Below are 19,708 nucleotides of genomic sequence, written 5' to 3'. Positions count from 1 at the left end.
ACTTGCTTAGCTTACTGCCTGCAGTCTCTTATTCAAATAAAGCAAAATTAATTTCTTTTTCTAATTAAAGCCTGGTCTTTGCTATCTCTAAAGTTTGCATTTCTAAAACCAAGTGAGACCAGTGGTGAGACCCAACAGATGCTGGCTACTACAGAACCTGAAGCAGCTGTAAAAACTAACTCTGCTTTCTAATACCATGGTAAACAGTAGGGCTTCTTGTTGCTGTCTAAAGAGGATTTTTTCCCCACTAATAGAAAGTACTAGCTGTGGCTTTTATTTTAATGTAAGAAAAGAGGAATTGGCTTCCTGCAGCATCTGCTGAGATTCTTATAGTCGAGTCCTATTAGACCCATTTGCTTAACCTCTGAACCAGATTTACACTCAGTATTTGGATTAAGAAAGGAACCAAATCACCATAACTTGCTACTCAAAGTTCTTTCCTCCACCTATAAACTATATTAAGGGACAGGTTAGCCTACTGGTTAGCAGTAAAGATGCCTTGGACATCTGGATCCCAGAGCTGCCAATTCCTTGTTTGTGCTCTCAGCAAAGCTACCTGATTTCCAAGCCTTAAGAATCTCAAAAATGAGGATGCTAATAGTACCTTCCACACTGAGTTGTGGTGACAAAAGACTCCAGGAGCACTCAGCAGGAATTAGCTATGCTAACACTGGAAGGTCGTCTGTCGTCACTTTGTCACTGCCATGGACCTAGCATGTGACACTACCACTACCATTATGGGAAAGATCTCTACTGCCTCTGACCACACAAAGACACTTTTGAGTTCACCCTTACCTGGCTGGCTAGACTTTTCCAAGGGGACATGTGAGTAGCCTAGGTAGTGTTTGCCACACAGCTCACATCCCCGGCTCTGCCTCCAACTGCTGTGAGATCGGGAGTCAGAGGCAGCCTCTCTGAGTCTGTTTCCTCATTTATAAAATGGAGATAGTAAGATGATCCACCTTGAAGAATAGTTGTGAAGATAATTGAGATGATGGTGTGTAAAGCACTTGGCACTCATATGTTGGCTCTCAGAAATAAAGAGAAATGGCAGAGAGTGCGGGATGGAAGAAATCAATGAGCAAAACAAGCAGTATCCTGGGTGAGCGAACAGGAAAAATGAAAGCTATGCCAAGGTTAGGAGGCAAGGACTTGACGGTTTCCCTGTCTCAGCAACCAACCGTGCTTCATTCAGAGTTGTTTTACCACTCCTTCTGGGGAATGGGGTGTGGTGGGGGGAGGGGAGAAGGAACAAATGAACAAGGAAAACACGATTCTTAAAATCGTATGCTCCCAAGACCTAAACCTCCACCACATCCTTTTCAGGTAATGGCCAGAAAGCTGTGCCTTTTCTACTGCTGACCACTCACTGTCCTCTCCTGGATTCCTATCATTTTCTGAGTACAGTTGATCCTTGAACAATATGGGGATTATGGGTACCAACCACTGCACTGTAGAAAATCCATGTAAAATTTAAGTCAGCCCTCTACATCTGTAGTTGGCTGAATCCGCAGATGCAAAACCCGGGGATATGGGGGAGAGGGGTGACTGTATTTATTCAGAAAAATCCACGGATGAGTGGACCCACGCAGTTCAAACCTGTGTTGTTCAAGGGCCAACTATACTATGTGGCAGTAAGTACTTTACATTCCTCTACTGCCCGGTTTAATTTACCACCCTGAGAAGGAGGGCTTTTGACTGTTGCATTCTATGGATGAGACCTGAGGCCCACAGAGATGCAGGCACAGGGTCACAACGGTAGTAACAGAGCTGGAAACTGACCCTGAATTTGATGGGCACGAAGAAGTTAATTTAGAGCAAGAGCACATAAGAGGTGAGAGAATGTGGTCGGAAGAAGGAACAGGCATCTCTTTTTCTGTTTGAATGGCAGGAAAGGTGTTAGTGACTTTCAAATTTTAATGGCTCTTTTCAAATTTCTGCAAAGAAAGTCCATTTGTTCTGAGTCAAATTTCCTCTTGACATAAGAATCTTTGTTCCTGTTCCAGACACCATGTAGGAAGAGGCACCTGCTCACTGCAAGGCGAGGTAAATGGTCAAGGGCAGCAGGTTCTTTTTCTCTAAGAAGTGAAAAACGCACTGGCAATGCTCACCTCCTCACCTTGGATAATCTCTCACCTTCTTAAAGGGCGAGCCCTCAGAAAACTGTGCTAGGAACCCAAGCTATTTAGGAAACAGGAAAGATGATCTAGAATAATGAACTACCACACTCTTAAAACAAAACGTTTTATTTGATGCAGAAATTCTAAGGTACAAAAACATTTTGCAAACGTCAGCTGTGATCTACTGTCACCTATTTAGAGTATGTACAAATCAAAAAAGACATTGCTTTCAATGTAAAAATACAGCATGCTGCTACAGTCTGTCAGTGCTCACTATTCCACCCCGCCCCACACAGGACAAGCTTAAAGACCAAACAAAGGCGGTGGCAATAACCACAGTATCCCACAGGCTCCCTCCAGGACACAGTAACAAGGAGCTTCCACAGTGGGGCAAAGAAAACTAACAGTGAAAAGAGAAGTTACCTACTCTCTAAACGAACACATTTGGTTTTTACAAAGTTTTTGCTCTGTCCAGACGATGTTTTTTTCTTGACAAAAAAAAAAAAAAAAAAACCTTAAAAAAATAACAAACGATTGATTACATATTAGTATAATCCAATGGTAATTTTTTCTTGTCTATACACTGGAGCAGCCAGCTTTGTCTACAACACATACAAACAAAAGATTGCTTCTTTGAATTTTCTCAACCGAAATTTTATTTGACATAAACAGATAAACAGTCATGATGGTTTGCTTCTGTTAGACTTCTGCTTATTCAATTCAGAGGCATGGCTGCAGCCCTTTAGAAAATGAAAAAGCTCCTTGAAGAGTCTGTGGTCCCAGCTGAATTCTGGACAGGAACCAAAGAGCAGGAGGGAGGACAACCGACCAAAATTTCCAAGAGGTTCTCACTTGACCACTTTGCAAATTAGCCCTTAGGAATTGATGTCTCTCACCAGTGGTTAGACTGAAGTCTGCACCACGCAATAATATTGTGAGTCATGAATTAAAGGTGAGGTCTAAGGATACATAAAAAACAGAATCTAAAATTGAGAGGGAGGGACAGCTGCCACTCAGAAGAGCTAGTCTTGAAGAATATCTTGAAGCAGCTCAGGAATGATATTAAACACATAAGCACCGAGTGTTTAACCACAAGAAGGAAAAAAATAAAAATAAAACCACATATGATAAAGGACTATTGTCAAGGGGGAAAAAACATGACAATCAAATAATCCTCAGAATGAATACAGGTAATACATCATTTTTTAAAAGTGCCATTATGTTTTTAAGTAGTAAGAGAAGCAGGGCACATAAGAATCTCCCTGTAATTCCCATCCTGAGCTTGGCCTTCAAAAAAGCACCAATGTGAATAAGGCACATTCTATTTGGGCAACTAAACTGAGTGTGAAGCTGGGAAACAGAAGAGCAGTGAAAATTATGAAGCCCTTGGAAAACAAGAGCTATGAAGAATGATTTAAGTAGGTGGGATTATTTATCACTGAAATAAAAACACCAGGGGAATGACTTCACTGTGGTTTTCAAATACAGGAAGGTGACCAGCTGTTCTTTTTCCACTACACGCTGAACAAAAGAAGGCTGGTTTGAATTTCTGTAAGGAAGAGGTACAAAGAACTATCTGATCAGCAGGCTAGGATACAGAATCTTCTTTGCTGAAAATCCAGAATCCCATCCACAGCCATATGTCTGAAATAATTCAGGTGCAGTCCTGACACCAGGGGGAACATGTTAGATAACCCGAACTTTCTCCCAGCCCCCAAACTCTGAAGTCGGAATCAAAGCTGTTGGCTTACAGCCAGACTTCCTTTTGTTTATTATTTTCACCCTGAATCTGGAAAGGAGGTGATATAGCAGGGATGACCCAACAATCCATCAGGACTCCTAACTGATCTCTCAATATCAGGGAAAGCTTTTCTCCTGTATATGATTTCACGCCTCCAAAACAGAGTAATTCACAGATCATTTAAAACAGAGAAGACAGTGCAAATACCTGGCTACACTGTATACTCAAGGATTCCTTGCCCTATCCCCACAATGCCTGCTTTTTCCTTATTAAGTCTTGTGCTAAGCCTAGAATTGCACATGATCTAAAAAAGTGATTAAGCCAAGAGCTAAAACTATAAATAAGGTCCTTCAGGTCGTGGAGTTTAAGTGAAATTGTTCCAAGTGTCATATTTTTTAAATTTGGAGAAAATAAATCTGATTTTAAAATTAGTAACTGGCTTGCCTTTCTCTTAAGATACCATGAGACGTAAAGAAACAATCACAACATTTCAAATACATTTACAACCATATCAAATTTCTTTGGGGGAACAATGGGAAAAAGAAACATTTAGCGAGAACATTTTCTGGTGGCACCAGACATCTGTAATTACCATGGATACCTTTCATTTTAAATCTTACAAAGCAGAGGTGGCACACTGGCAGTTAGTAGGCTGAATCAGGTCTACTCATGTGTTCTATTTGGTCTGCATGCATTTAAAAATTTTTTTTTAATTTAGTTGCCAAAACTAACCAGTTTTTCATATAAAAATCCAGATTCTCAGCTTCTCTTGAAAGATGGGAAGATCAGGAAACACTGTGTGGCCACAAGTGGCTGGAGTAGCGGCCCCCTGTAGCTAGGACAGGAGCATTTCGGTTTGCTACAATCCCACCATGCCCTACTGTTTCCCTGACACTGAGGGGGCATGTCATTGCCATTTATAGTTAGTTACACCTATTTTTTGTTACACCTGGCCTGCTACACTGGTGCCCCCTGAATGTATACCATCTGTTAAGTTGAGAGTAATAGTTTTCACCAACGACACGGAACAGAAAAGGCTAACAACCTTCACATTGGCATTGTCCACCTCTCTCCAACAGACGCACGAAGAACAATTCCTATTTCTTTAAGAGAGCCAAAAGAGAGTGTTCAGGTGGCTGGAGACAACAGGGTTTTCTCTCTTTGGAGAGGAGGGTGTGTCGTTTCTTCTCCAGGAAGAAAGTGGCTTTTATTTTCTTCCCTTATTTCTTTTCAAAGAAAAGATGCTTGATCCTGAGGGGAGAGGGGGAAGCTCTGAAAATCACGTAAACCCACGTTCTTGGAGGGATGTTTTTTCTGTTTATTTGTACTTAAGTCAGGAAACCTGAGACTAGGGATTAGTTAAAAAAGACATCTGTGGCTATAAAGTAGTAAGATTAAACTTTGACAAATATACATAAACTTAAATTACTACACATTGATTCCAATGATGTCACTGTTGCTAAGACATTTTTTGAATTTCTGATCTGAGGCTATCTTCCGTTTTTGCCAGTGTCAACCCCAAACTCTGTCTCATGACTTTATGGCCCCATCTCATTTCGGGCTCAAAATACTATTACCTGGCTGGGTCACCCACCTGAGTACCTGGGCCTGGACCTGAATGATTTCTGATTCTTTCTACACATCAGTATGCCTTAAAGGCCCAAGACTCGGCCCTTAGTACCTTCTGCCTGATGTGTGGCTGAGCTGGGCCTGTCCAGGTTGATCTCTGAGAGAAAAGCACACCTTTACCTGGGCTTTCACCTCCCTGGTCCTTCTCCTGGCATAGCTGTTTCAGATGCTAAGTCCTTTCTGTAGAGCATTGGTGAGTAAAGATAAACAACTAGCTCCCTACCTGTAACTATCTGAAGGCTTCTTGCTTACCTGGAATCTTGGACTTATCCCTGTCCTGTTCAGGGGACACCATCTAACTTAGTTACATAAGCCTTTGACTCTCAGGATCAAAAACTTTCTGGAGATCATCACTAAATTCTAGTTCTTGTTTCCTCAATGTCTAAAAGTCTGTGACTTACAGAACCTTTATCTGAATTCCATCTTATCATTTCCACTGTTTGGAACAATATGTGAGTCCCAAAAAATGAAGCTCTGCTTAAAACAGATGTTTTGCCTTCATCTACAAGGCAACAATTCCCATTCCCAGCAAGAGATGGAAGGGGTGGGAAAAAATAAAGCGAAACTAGTAAAGAAAAACTGAGAAGTTGGAGACTTCTCAACTTTTTTTTGAGTTAGGCATTTGCACCGTGGTTTAATTACTTGGTACAACAGTTTGATTTTGTTGAATATCGCAACCATGAGTATTTCAAAATAAGTGACCAAACCCTAAATCCAAACTAATAAATTACCTGATTTTTGGACTAGTGCATTTTTCCCCTTCCATTTTCATAATTAATGGGTTCATGTGGCAAGTTCTCTGCCCATACTCATAAAGCCCAGCTGATGCTCTCCCTGCCCCCCAGTCCTCCATGCTGCTCCTGGGGCCACTTTCTCAGAGGCGCCTCATTTCACATGCAAAGCTGAATGTCCTAAAAGTGGCTCCTGATGGTTCCTTTGGGGCACACACAATTCCTTGACCTCAGTAAGAAATCTCTCTGATAATGTTCCAAAGTGAACTTTCGTATTGTGGCAAGTTTGGACTGATCGATCTCCTTCACAGAATGCATGTCAAGGACGGACCAGTAGAAAAGTCATATGTGGGCAGGAGCTCTGTGTCTGTCCTGTGTTCCACAGTGGCAACATGGAACGTCTCTTCTCCAACAAGATGCCTGGTTTTATGGGGGAGGCAGCTCTGCTGCTCACTTATCTTTCCCTCAGAGCAGCTGCAGGAAACTCGATGCCAGAGAACAGACGAGCACGTTCTTCTCCCAAGAATCTGCCAGCTGCCTTTACAGAGCAGGGACTGTGGCATTTGCATCAAAAACACACACAAATCTCTTCTTTCCAGGAAGGGTGTAAACCTTCCCTTCCCACCTGCCGAGCATGTGCTTGGAAGGAGAAGGCTCCATCCCACCTCCCACTCGGGATGTTTCTCAGCATCTTCCTTCATATTGGTCCTGTTTGCTGAAGTCAAGACCATGGTCCCTAGTGTGAATGCTGAGGAAACAGGATGGCGAATTCACAGTACCTGTGAAAAAGTTGGGAAAAGATGCCCACATCCCATCACAGGTATGGGAAGGAGAAGGGAACAAGTGTTTTCCCCTTGGAAACAGAATTCTGCAGAGAAGTCACTGATAAAAATAGAACATTTACTTTTCTTTTTTTAAAGTAAATTCTTTCCTCCTAAGCTCTAAATACCTGGTTTTGGTAGGAGCGAGCACAAGAGACAAATCTTTCATTGAAGAAGTACAGGAGAAACTCAAAATGAAACAATTCACAGGCTGGGCTTGGGGGGAGTACTTTAAAATTCAAAAATTTAATGATTTCAGGCCCCATGCCTTTGGACAATATTCGAAGAGCATATTCATCTTTGTGACAGTCCCCTCCTTTTCGCCTTCTTAAAAAAAGTTTTGTCATTAGTCAAAACCAGTTCAGCAGATTAACTGGCCACCACCTCCACATACTGCCATATTTCAATGGATTCTGATCCCTGATTTTCTGAACATAGCTTTAGACCAGAGGCCAACCAACACATGAACTGCAAATTCCAGTACTACAGTCCAGGGGCATATCAGTCTCTTAAAAACAAACTTCCAACATCTGAGATACAGCGTAGTAAATGTACCACAGAGAAGCCTGGCAGGCAGATCTGGCCCTCCCATGACACCTACTCAGACCAAGAGGTGGCCCTGGGTGCTGAGCTCTGGTGCCTTTGCACATTGACCAACCCATCTGAGAAAGAATGGTCTAGAAAGTAAGCCTGGTCCTGCAGCAACCACTTCAGCCAGCCATGCCACCCACTGACACATAAAGACTCGTTTTATGAGTGATGATTGTATATTCAATCCCATTTTTGGCCTTTGATTTAAAGCTTTTTTAATACCCATGGCATCATAAGTTCTAAACCGAACACCAACAGGAACATCGTCTGTAACAACATGGATTCCAGATAGACTGGCACTTGGTTTCTGTGGTTGTAATAGCATTCAAAGTGCTTTTTCTACAAAGCATTTCAAATCAAAGTAGCCAACAGTGAACAGGCAAAGTTTGCGGAGATAAATTAAGTCTGAATGATCAGTGCAAGTATTTTCCTATTTCTCTTTACATGTTCCCTCCCTACCTCCCAGGATTGGCTCTAATCCAAGGTCTGACCTAACACGGCAAACTTTTGTCAAACCTTATGGACATGCCTTTCAGAGTTCCATATGGTTTTACAAAATTGGAGATTTTGCCAAGCTATCTGGTGGAGGGCAGGGGCAAGGCAAGGAGAGCAAGTACTGGCACAAGTATCACGCGGAACATCCTTGTAGGAGATCTCAGCTCCAAGTGGGCCACACAACCGGAGAGATGAGCTGGGGAAGAGAGAGAGGCGGCAGCTAAAGTGGCAATGCTTAGACTCTTCCATTTTGTTACAAAGGGGCGACCGCGTGGAGTTCACCAGTGTAGCTGCAGCAGCCGGGCTCTGCTTTACACGCCCCAGAGGTGAGGAGCTTGGACGGAAGGCCAGGAGGGTCCTCCTCACCTAAGGAAAGAAGAGAGGGCAGAGCCACACGTCATTGCACCTCACTGCACCAGGCGCTCAGGCCAGAATGCGGTAGGATCTGAGTCTGGACGACAGGCTTTGCACAAGTGATACAGGCATCCCAACCAGCTTAAGATGGGGCAATCTCATGCTGCTGACAGGTTCTAGTTCCCTTAGTTGAAAGTCAAGGGTTTGCATGCATGACTCCAACTAGTCGCAAGCACAGTAGGGAGCAGCCTGACCCAGCGTCCCGTAGAGGCTCCTACAGAGCCCTACCTGAAGCCTGTGCTGAGCTACAATGGAGAGAATACCATATCCGTGAACCCCAGGCTCAACAGACGTGGCTTTAAAGACATACGAAGGATTGGGGGTAGTGAACACTGCAAGTCCCAACAAAGATACAGGTCCATAGACCCTTGTCCAATATCCTTGAGACCCAAAATGTTTTGGTATTCAGATGTTTGTGAAGTCTAGGAAGGCAAAATAATGCATATGCTATATATAACATAACATGGGACTGGGCAGCTCACTATAATTTAGCATCAGCTCACACATGTGAACATTCCCGTTACCTGGGATAAACTGACACTATCAATGGAATTGTGTTACTTCTCATCAGGTTTCACTGCCAAATGAGTTTGCACCCATATTAGAAAAATGCTTTCATAAATGAAGGCTGTGGCTTGCATCGGAACCGACCCACCAGCACTCTGTGTAACCCAGAGCCTTACCCAGGCCTGAGGAGGACGACACGCTCTCTGTCAGTGAGGATGTTTCTGTTTGGTCCGCCAAGAGCCCTTCCATCAGGGGCAGAGATAATTCGGAGGAGGGCACGGATGAGTCGTAGATGCCTGAGTCCCGCGGCATGCCCAAGGGGCTGACAGCTTTCACCGTGTGCAGCAAGGGCTGCAGGACGGAGCCGTCTCCTGGGCTGGCCCCAGCCTCTGCATCTTCATTCAGGCCGAGCTGCTGACTCTCCAAGTGTGAGTCAGCTGGCACGCCAGGAATGGCCACATCAGCCTTGAGGCAGAAATCACTCTCAGGCCCTGGTTTGCACATGACATCATTTAAAACCAAGCCTGAGTCAAACTTCTCCAGGACTGGCTCCCGGTAGCGGAGTAGGGGAGGATGGAAGGGAACAAACTGCTTTTCAAACCAGTCGGGCTCCTCGTCAATAAACTGGTGCATGTTGCAAATGGCAACGTACAGGGAACGGCCCGACTTGCTCCGAAAGTAGTTCCTCCTGCTGACGTGTCCAGGGTGCTGCCCAGGCTCTGGGAGGCTGTGGTCTTGGGAATGCAGGTGAGAGCAGAGCTGGGGAAGGTTGTCCATGAGTTTGTACTTGGTGCTCAGGTCCAGGATGCCAGGAACATCTCCCTCACAGGAATAATCAAAGTAGACAGCAATGAACTTGCTGAGCGCTGCTGATGAGCTCTGCTTGGCCTGGCGGAGCTTTTCAGCGATGGCTGACACGGCCACCAGGAAGAGCTCCCCTTTCCCTGAGCCTCGGCCACCCCCTTTGTGCTTATAGTTCTTCTTGTCCACAAAGTACTTCATGCCTTTAGAACACACCACGATGATGAACTGGGACTCATGGATCTTCTGGATGACCCATTCTCTCTGCCCTTCTCTGCAGAGGCTGAAGTCTTCCCACAGGTCCAGAGCCACCTGGAAAGAGAACATGAACCCTCACTCACCTATATAGCCTGGAATGTCAAGGAACGAGAATGTTACAAGAAGTGCACCTCATCCCTCAATCATTTAACACCACTATGTGTAGCTCCAGGTTACCTGGCTCTAAGGAACAGCTAACATCCCATGGGTGAAAGGAGGGCCACACACCAGGGCCTCTGCATCATGCCCTCATTTTAGCGTAACAGGGGATCATTACCACTCCCACTCTATAAGTAAAGAGACAGAGGCAAGGCACTTCTAGCAACCTGCCTAAGTCACATAGTATACGTGAGGCCCTCAAGGGACTTAAAGTAAGGTGCAGAGCATGAAAAACGGAGGCACTGAGGTTGGTCTACCTGTTGAGTAAGGTTGCCTGGGTGGGGGCAGGTCCTGGAAAGAAAGCTGGAAGGCTATGATGGAAGGATGTGGGTGAGGGACCAACCCCAAAGTGGGCTGGAAAATGGGGCTCAGGTCTGGATGCCAGAGTCTCCCACGATGCTGGCTGTCTCACATGCAGAAAGAGCGACTGACAAAGAGGACCTCCCCAGCCACTCTCACAGTCCCAGTTCAGCCATGCTGTTTACCATTTGGTCAGCAGCTAAAGAGGAGGGTGGTGAACAGTAACATGGCCATACTTGTCAACTCACTAGGAGTGACTGGCATCTTCCACCATGACTTCAAAGCGGTCTATAGGGTCACATCCCTATAAGGCCTTTAACCCCTAGGGAGGTCAGGTATGGAGTCTGGGGGCAGAGGGAGAGCTCAAGGGGAGAAAACTGGACCCCTTGGAAGGTTTCATCTTTTCAGACCACTTTCATCTGATTCTGCTGAAATCATCTCTTGGCAATTGTACTGGTCTCTTTCTTTCTGTATAGTTCAGAAATTAATTCCCAATAGCCATGGCCAAATGTAACAGCCAGTCTGTTAAGAGGACAGAGGGTCTGAAATGACTGTCTTCCTCTTCTGCTTTGTGTTACCGAAGGGAAGAAAGTCCTCAACATTCATTGACTTGCTGAAAATAATCCTGAATCATCTTACATTTGCCCTAATTCTTCCTAACCTTATACATTCTAAAAACTAATTGGTATTATATACCAAGCACTTCAAAAATGTTCCTATCTTTGATCCAGCAATTCCATTTCCGGGCATCTATCTTTGGAAAATCATTAGAAATGAGGCAAACTTGAACTACTGAGATATTTAACAATTTTAAATAACTAACATTATAGATCATGTGGCTATTTAAAATAGCAGTTTAAATAAAACTGTTAATTTGTAAAAAGTTGTTAAAGAGACAGAAAAAGTAACTCCAATCCACCTACAATGCAAAACTGTATGTGTGAGTTCATCTATGCAGTTAAAGACTGGAAGAAAATGCATTAAATATTAACCATGGTTCCTCTTTTCTCTAGGTTGAGATTACAGACCATTTTTTGTCATCCTTTTCTAGTTTCCCAATTTTCTACAGTATTACACACATAATTGGAAGACATTTTTCCCTGAGACTGCCTAAAAAGTAGAGCAAACTGGGTTGTGTATATCTGAAGACAGCGTGGGGCACAGGCTTGAGTTTTGCAGTTGTTTCTTAGGATATGTGCTGATTGGTCAACCTCTCCACTTTCATGCACTGGGAAACCAGGCCAGCCATGTAAATATGTGTTATTGACACTAGGGGGCAGCCTCACCACGTGAAGAGAATCTGAGAAACCCACCAGCAGGTAGTTTCAAAGTACAAACAACCCAACTACACAATTACTGTACAATTCCTGAGTTTATAATAAACAATGGGCCCTATATGATGTCTTCAGACTTCATTCTAAAATTAACATTATAACATTATAGAAAAGCTACACATTAATAGCTTAACTCAAGAGAACTGGTAAAAAACCAGAGCAGACCATTTGAGCACTTAACACATTATTTTCCCTTCTTAGCAAAGCTCCCCCCCCAAAACTGTCAAACCCTCTGCTGCACTTACCATTCTCTCTTTCACTTACCATTCTCTCTTTCACTTACCATTCTCTCTTTGCCTCTCCGATGCTCACCGGGATATGTAGAGTGACCACCTCCGCCCACTCCCCCACTATGTGCTCCCAGGGCAGCTGCATTTTCCCCCATGCAACTTCCTACTAGGTGGGAGCCACTTGAGGCTTTTGAGTAGGTGTGTGTCAGGATTAGAACTAAGTATAGGAAACAGTTAGTGCTGGTGACAGGTAGGAAAGACTGAAAAAGAGTGCGAGGCTGATCCCAATTTGGAAGCCAGGCACTGCTAGAGGGCAGGCCTCACTGAAGGAGGCCTGTAGGCTGGGACAAGGTGGATGGGAGAGAGTGTGAAGGATGTGTTCCACCCGAGGTAAGAGTTGAGATTTTAGATTCCTCACCTCACAGCCACAGAAGTCCTGGAGGAAGTAGGCAAAACACTGGACGACATTCATGTGATTCTGGCCATCTTTACTAGAATAGCAGAGGAAGACCTTCGGCCGTGGCCGGAGCCTGTCTCTGGGGAGTGCTGTGGTGTAGGTGGAGGACTCGGAACTCTCTTCATCTAAATGTGAATATATATTTTCTAAATTGGAAAAGAAGACAGGATTGATATCTGAGCAAAACTTTGTCCTGCTGCCTAAGACTTGGGACCTAACGTTACCGTCAAGAAATAATAGGTGACATATCCACCTAGAGCACTCTCAAGTTTTCCAACTCCACCCACCACTGGGAATGGGACAGCTGATTTCTCCAGTGGAGCAACAAATGGCCAAAATTTGTTCTTCACCTAAAACTGACCTTGGGCAAGCCCAGCACACTGTAGGAGTCACCCTAGTCAGCAGAGGGCACCCAGAACCAGTCCTTGCAACCAACTGCCAATTAGCATTGGCAGAAAAGACCTTTAAAAAAAAACTTTTTTTTTATTGAGGTATAACTTACAAAAATAAAATGCATAAATCTTAAGAGTGCATCTCAAATTTTTACCTAGGTATACACCTGATTAACCGCCATGCAGGTCAAGATACAGAACATTTATTTCTAGCTCTCAAGAAGGTTCCCTCCTGGAACCTGACTTTTGTAAGCGATGAAGCCCTACATTCACTCTTACTCACACCCTCATACTTCCTTGATGCTCTTGAATTTACTATCCTAAATTTGAGAATAAAATTATGCTTTTATGTTCTTTTAGTGGATCCTGAGGTTAAAAGTATTTTAATTCTGAGACTACAGGAGCCATGTGGCCTCCCAGACACCCACAGGGAGGGACCAAGCACTCCTAGTCTCCCTCTGTTGGCAGAGACCCCAGTCCTGCCCGTTGCGGGGTTGGTGGGGGGACATACCACACAGACATACCTTGTTGCTTCTTGCGGCACATCACAGTGAGGAGTGTTGCGAACGCCGATATGACGACCAGGGGCACAGTGATGGCGACTGCTCTGATGGGCCCAGCCCACGGAGAGTGCACTGGGAAATTTCAAAGGGAAGGCTTTTAATCTTAAGCAGCATAAGAGGTTCAAAGAGAAAAATTTTTTTTCAACATAAGCCACATAACAGGTTCTAGGACCCCTTGACCACCTTTCCCTAGTGCTGTTTTGGTGATTATAAAAGGATTCATTTTGAAGAACAGTCTGCTGGGACAGTAAATACCTCTGAGTGAGAATTTCGCCTAAGGAAACCTCCCCGTCCCACCATCACTTTTCTTCCGAAGACAATTGACTATTTATTTAGTTCCAGGGATATGCAACCACACTGGCTTTGATCTTCTAGGCATCAACATGAGGGTGGAAGGAAAGTCAGATTTGATGAAACATCCTTTAAGAGAAAGGAGCTCAAGTTTTGTTGTGTTTTGTTTTTATAAACCATGAAGTACAGATACCTTGGTCTACCATAGCCCAGAGCCAACATCTCAAACAAAAAAATTCTTACCTGGCTTTAAGGCATAATGCATCACTTTTCTTGTTGTATTAGTGTCATCCACCAGCTGCAAAACAGAGGATGCCATATTATTTTTTTTAAGTGATAGCATCTCGGCAGATTTTGTTCTTTTTCTATTTGAGGGCAGTGTGGGCAGGAGGAAAGAGAACAGGAAAGGAAAGCTGCTGCATGCAACCATTTACAAGCCGAGACTAGACGTTAATAGATACCTCTCTGTTTCACCAACTTAAAACTCTTAATTCATCACGTTTCCTTTCGTGAATCAAAAAGTTGTTTACTCAATGATTAAGTCAGCTGGTAAGTTCCACATTCTAACAATTTTCAGTTGAAATGGCATCTTACCACTGATTTTACTGGGCTTCCCTTAAAGCTTTAAGGTGTGTCTATTTAAAACCACATATTGATATATAGTAATGCAAGAACTAGGTGTCTCTACCAAATTGTTAAGACATATTGGTTGTCTTTGAATAGGAAGGCTATGGACATATTTTTAGTTTCCATTTCTAGTTTTCTTTTACTTCTAATTTTGTAGTATTTTTGATACTGGAAAATAAATCTACAAAAATAAAAGAAAAAAATATATCATTTACATGCTTTTTAAGTGGTACTTAGAACTCATGTACATTTATACAAAAGAATGTCAGCAAAAATCTAGAGAAGTATAGGCAGATATAATGGGTATAACTTTTGTTTTGCTGTTTTATTACTAAAAACTTAAAATTTAAAAAATATCTATATCAAGTATGAAGAAATACTACATAGAAATTTTAAATTATGGTTATGTGGACTTTATGGTTACATAAAAATATTTATTTGAAATATTAATGAAAAAAATCAAAGACCAATTTTATATAAATTTTTTAAAAAGCATGTTAGGATCATGTATAAATAAAACTATATACACCCTTGATGGCCTGACATTTTAGTGTTGTAAACAGTTGGAATTCTAAATGAACCGGATTCATTCTGTGGAGTTAATAATAAGGTTTTCTTGAGTTATACACACCTCAATTATATAATCCCCTGGAGACACGTTTTGAAGGAGGCAGCTGGTTGTCTCTGTATTTTGCTCCTGCAAAGGAACAAACAACACCTTTAAAACTTCTTCTTGGATAAAGGCCCTCCAGATCCCTCTCTCCCCACAGAGCTGAAGGAGACTTGCCAACAGTCTCAATCATGTTTTCAGAACATGTCAATCAGATCAGAAAGCAACTGTATTTATCTGCCACGTTATCTGAATTTCACTTTGATAAAAGGCCCAGGGGAGCCCAGGACCCCTGCTATATTGTACGCTTAGCTGGTGGCGCCCTCAGTAGGGATATCTGATTTGAAGACAAAGAAATTATGTAGTTAGAATACCCTTCACTTGATAAAAGGGTAGAGAAAACTACCTGTTGTGTTTATACATACTTTATTTGCCATAATTTTAACTTGAGTAGAATGTCAAAGGTCAATGATAAAAGTGAGAGTCAGCAGGAAAGCAAAACGTAACACACACAGGAGCATGTCCAGGTAGGCACTGGGGTCTTCCACCACCACTAAAATCTTCTCTTGGTACCGCTGGGTGTGATCTAGTAGTCCTGTGAACTTCTACAAAATGTTTCCCATTCCCTCTGACCGCCTCCAGTTTAAGGACTTGGTTACTGAGTTTCTACTTAACCTTAGCCTATGTGTAAAATCAGGAGCCACTGAAATGCCAGTGGAGTGGCTCCTAGATGTGGTTTTCCCACGTGCTGGCTGTGTAACCTTCAGCAAACCAGGTGACTTCCCTGAGCCCCAGGTTCCCCATCTAGAAAGTAGGAATGGCAGCAGCCTGTTTCATATGGTTATAAGGATTCAATGAGCATAAAGCTTGGTGACTGGTATTCAGTGAGCACCTAATTAACGTTTGAAATATAGAAGAACAAACTAGAAATACTTATTTTGATTCCTTGGTAATATTTTTACCAGGCTACATAGCCAAGCAGGATAGCTGAGAGACAGATAAGTGGGGAGGAAGGGGTGACAGCAGGATGGCCTGAGACATACCCAGGGGTAACATTCCGGAAGATCTATCTACCTATTGCTGGGAGTGGACAATGCCTAATGCTCACACTGAACCATCCAAATTCCAGGGGCTCAGAGTCACCTTAAAACACGGTGTTCCTTTATGTACACCTAGCAGCTCACCTGTTTACAGGTCTTTCGCTTGAAGGGTCCTTCATGCTTGAGCTTGTAATGAAGATAGAAGAAACGGAAGCCAAAGGTGTGTGGTGCGTGGTCGAAGGACACCTGCATGTCCAAACCATGCTGAGTGATATTCAGGTTTCGAGGCTTCCAGTCTGTGAGGAGAAAGGACCCGAAGTGAGCACCCAGAGGCTACCTGACACCACCAGGGTAGCAACACCATGAGAAAAGAACAGCTATACTTACAGGGCTTACAGGCCAGGTTGTCCGGCTGTAACAACAGGTCACAGGCTATTAAGAGAGTTGCATGTTTTTAGTTATAGGACAGTTTGACATTTTCCTTGTCCAACAAATCATAAAATATAAATATATGGCACTGGGTGCAGCTGGGAAGAGTATAAAATACATCAATTCGACAATGATTTTTAGTACAGTGCAATGAAATTGCACAATATAAAAATATTAATGTAGTTCATTTTATGCCAAATAAATGGAAACAGTATAAAGTCTCTCAGATTTTAAAAGCCAGTCAAGCATTACATAGCTTCAATGCCAGCAGCCAAGGGCAGCGGGACTGTGTTCATGCTACCTGCCACATGGAGGCTCTGCTTTAGCTGTAAGCAGAAATGATGCTGGCCCCCGTCTCACTGCAGAGTTGTTTAGGCACAGGAAAACTCTGGACTGAGCCTGTTAAGTGTCTTGGGGTTATTGTGAACTTACTAGCATTCTAACCTAAAATCCTTTTGACAAAGTCTAAAAGTGATATCCAGGCATCTACTAGGGAGCAGCACCAGCGCTGAAAACCAAGCAGCAAAGCCGGTAGCTTTGAAACAGGATTTAAATGTGATAAAAACACAACAAGAGCCCAGCTAGTCTAATGTGCCATGTTGCTAACCAGGGAGAACCCTCTGAAAATGTCTGTACAATGCTAAGAAAACCAAAGGTAGCATCAAGGTCACAGTGATAAACACATCTCCTGCCTCCGTTTCATACCCTGACAGACACACTGATTCTGAAAGGGAAAAATTAATCTGAAATTATGCTAGGTTTGACCTTTTAGGCAAGATTTTCATGAACACATTCTTTGAATCCTCTACCCAGTTGTTATATGTAAGGTATCGAAAGGTGTTGTAAAATGCACATGGTCTTTGCGCTATGCAATCTTATTTTAATTAAGAAAATGAGACCAATTGTTATAAAATAACTGCTGCATAGAAAACAACCACGGTTAAAGAAAAAGATGAGAAGAAAACAGCCAGAGTAAGAATTCTGCAAAGGGATGTAGAACACTGATGTAGGCTGAAGGTGAGAATAAAAACATCACAGAGGTTGAGGACCACAACCAGACCACGGAGGAGGGGATGTCGGAATGGACTGACCGCTGACCATCCAAGGCCGGAAATACCAGACAGAAAGACTGATCAGGAAGGCAAGAGGTGATTGCTGCAGGTTTCAGGGTGCCTGGGCACCGAATTTGAAAGCAGCGATTCAGGCAGATGAAAGATACTGTATGCAGAACAGATGTTAAAGGAGAGCCAGGCAGACAAGGGAAACCAGCATGGTTGGTGGTTTGAGAGTCTAGACTCTAGAGTCAGACTTCTGGGGTTCAAATCCCAGCTTCCAGAAAGCCCTTTGACCTCTGTGTGTGATTCTATATCTAATGATCAAGATGGTAAGAATAGACTCTTTGTGGGGTTGTCATGGGGGTAAACTGAGCATTTGAAAAGCATTTAGAACAGCAACTGGCACACATGTTAAATAAGTAGAAAGAATAAAATAAATTTCTAGAAAATGGTGATCTCGGAAATACTGCCTAATTTTCTTAATCTCATCAGTCACTCACAGAGGCTACCCGCTCCCGGTAACAGGTAAAAGATGGAATCGTTTCATGCTCTACTCTTTACACCAAAATCAACCATCACGTCTGCTCTAGAACAAACCGGGAATGGGTGTCTGTGGTTAGATGCACACTTCCTGGGCCAAACCTCAATTCTAAAAGTTGCTTTCCTGGATATTTTTTTCTGGATGCTTTTCTCCTCACTATGTTTTTCTTCACAGCACTATTTGGTGGGCTCTTGAACACATCTCATTTGAAAAATTAAAAGCAGAAGTCTCCCTATGGGAATCAGGAAGGAAAGACATTCACCTCGTGTTCTGAAGAAGAAAGGGTGATAATTGCTTTCGTTTTTAAGGGAAGGAAAAGGGACAATCTTTACAAAGTAATCCGTCTCAAACTTCATATTCAGGAAAGGTTGAGATTCCATTACCTAAAAGGGAACAAAAACACACGTGACCTCATGCAGAAGTCACCCACCCTCTACGTACTGAAGAGAGCTTCATTCCTCCCTGACAGTCACCCAGACACAGTTCCAGAGTGGGGGACATGTCGGGTCTATTTTCTAAACCAAGTTTATATTGGACCCCTCACTGAAAATGAAGATCGACGATACTGTCTGTTCTTTGTCAAGGAAGCCAGAGCTTGTTAACACTGAACCTCGAAGGTGGTGGGGAGGAGCCCACATAGCTCCTGAGAGCACAAAGCCACCTTCCGGGATGGCTGCTCCAGCGTGTAATCTGAGAGATGTGTTTACCAGGGAGAGGTGCTGGAGGGTTTCTCGGGGAGTATGGAGCAGGCTCACGATGCTGCACCGTCATCCTCGCCCACCTTGGCAGGCGGGGTGGACCCCACAGTCCCTCCTTCTCCAGTTTCACAGACTTTCAATGGACCATTCAGACCCCGGGACAATGGCGTACTTCAGGAGCACATTCCCCGCGTGTGACTTACAGTCCTTTTGAAGCTACTGTTGAGCTGCTTTGGGTCCTTCAGAATCAGTTGTTGGCACTGTCTTCCCTCTGACTTCAGCTCCTCCAGTATTACCCGAAATCCTTTTAGGAATTCGATGCCTAAGCAAAGCAGAATGCTTTTATTAAAAGGGGACCTAATTACTTTTAAACACACTTTCCTTCCTCCAGCATTATCATCCTCTCCACCTACACAACAGAGTTAAAGGAATTCTTACTCTGGCTAGAACATTTGAGTTTACAGAAAGGAAAAAACACATACCCTGCATTCCTTTGGCACAGGCCAGGTGATTTTCTCTGTCACACCATTACTAATTAATTAATCTCTAATCTAGCCAGCCACTTCACAAATGCCCATTGCCTCTGTGACATCAGGGTTCAAATATTTAGACTCGAGTCACAATTATTCATAAAAGTCTGCAGTGGAATACATAATTTCTAGGTCATTAAACAGGGTGTATTCAGCTGATGATAATTCCACACACTGACTAGGGACTCCCACCAAACCATGTTTCCACTTTAAGTTTTAGTCTTGTATTTGCTGGCATGTTTCAATGAACAATGTACAAAATTCCCAACAAAATGTGTGTCTGCGCCCAAGGGGTTCCTAGGCTTGAGATTAAATAGCTTAGGAGAATGCCTATGCGATTTACA

General features: G+C 43.2%; 1 protein-coding gene across 1 annotated transcript in view; it reads right to left on the bottom strand.

Moving 5' to 3' along the window:
* Positions 1-2,230: 2,230 nt before the first annotated feature.
* IL17RD (interleukin 17 receptor D) overlaps positions 2,231-19,708 on the bottom strand; it is a 62,210-nt gene continuing 44,732 nt past the window's right edge. The window contains exons 4-13 of the mRNA XM_011371797.2: positions 19,038-19,156; positions 18,399-18,519; positions 16,499-16,543; positions 16,256-16,407; positions 15,093-15,158; positions 14,078-14,132; positions 13,505-13,615; positions 12,550-12,734; positions 9,226-10,162; positions 2,231-8,494 (exon numbers count right to left, since the gene is read on the bottom strand). Coding sequence (XP_011370099.1) covers positions 8,382-8,494; positions 9,226-10,162; positions 12,550-12,734; positions 13,505-13,615; positions 14,078-14,132; positions 15,093-15,158; positions 16,256-16,407; positions 16,499-16,543; positions 18,399-18,519; positions 19,038-19,156 — 1,904 coding nt within the window. The 3' untranslated portion in view covers positions 2,231-8,381. The remainder of the gene's footprint in view (positions 8,495-9,225; positions 10,163-12,549; positions 12,735-13,504; positions 13,616-14,077; positions 14,133-15,092; positions 15,159-16,255; positions 16,408-16,498; positions 16,544-18,398; positions 18,520-19,037; positions 19,157-19,708) is intronic.

The sequence above is a fragment of the Pteropus vampyrus genome, unplaced genomic scaffold, assembly GCF_000151845.1.
Source record: "Pteropus vampyrus isolate Shadow unplaced genomic scaffold, Pvam_2.0 Scaffold195, whole genome shotgun sequence".
Taxonomy (NCBI): Eukaryota; Metazoa; Chordata; class Mammalia; order Chiroptera; family Pteropodidae; genus Pteropus; species Pteropus vampyrus.
The sequence above is the reverse complement of the archived record's forward strand: the minus strand, read 5'-3'. Positions and strand labels throughout refer to the sequence as shown.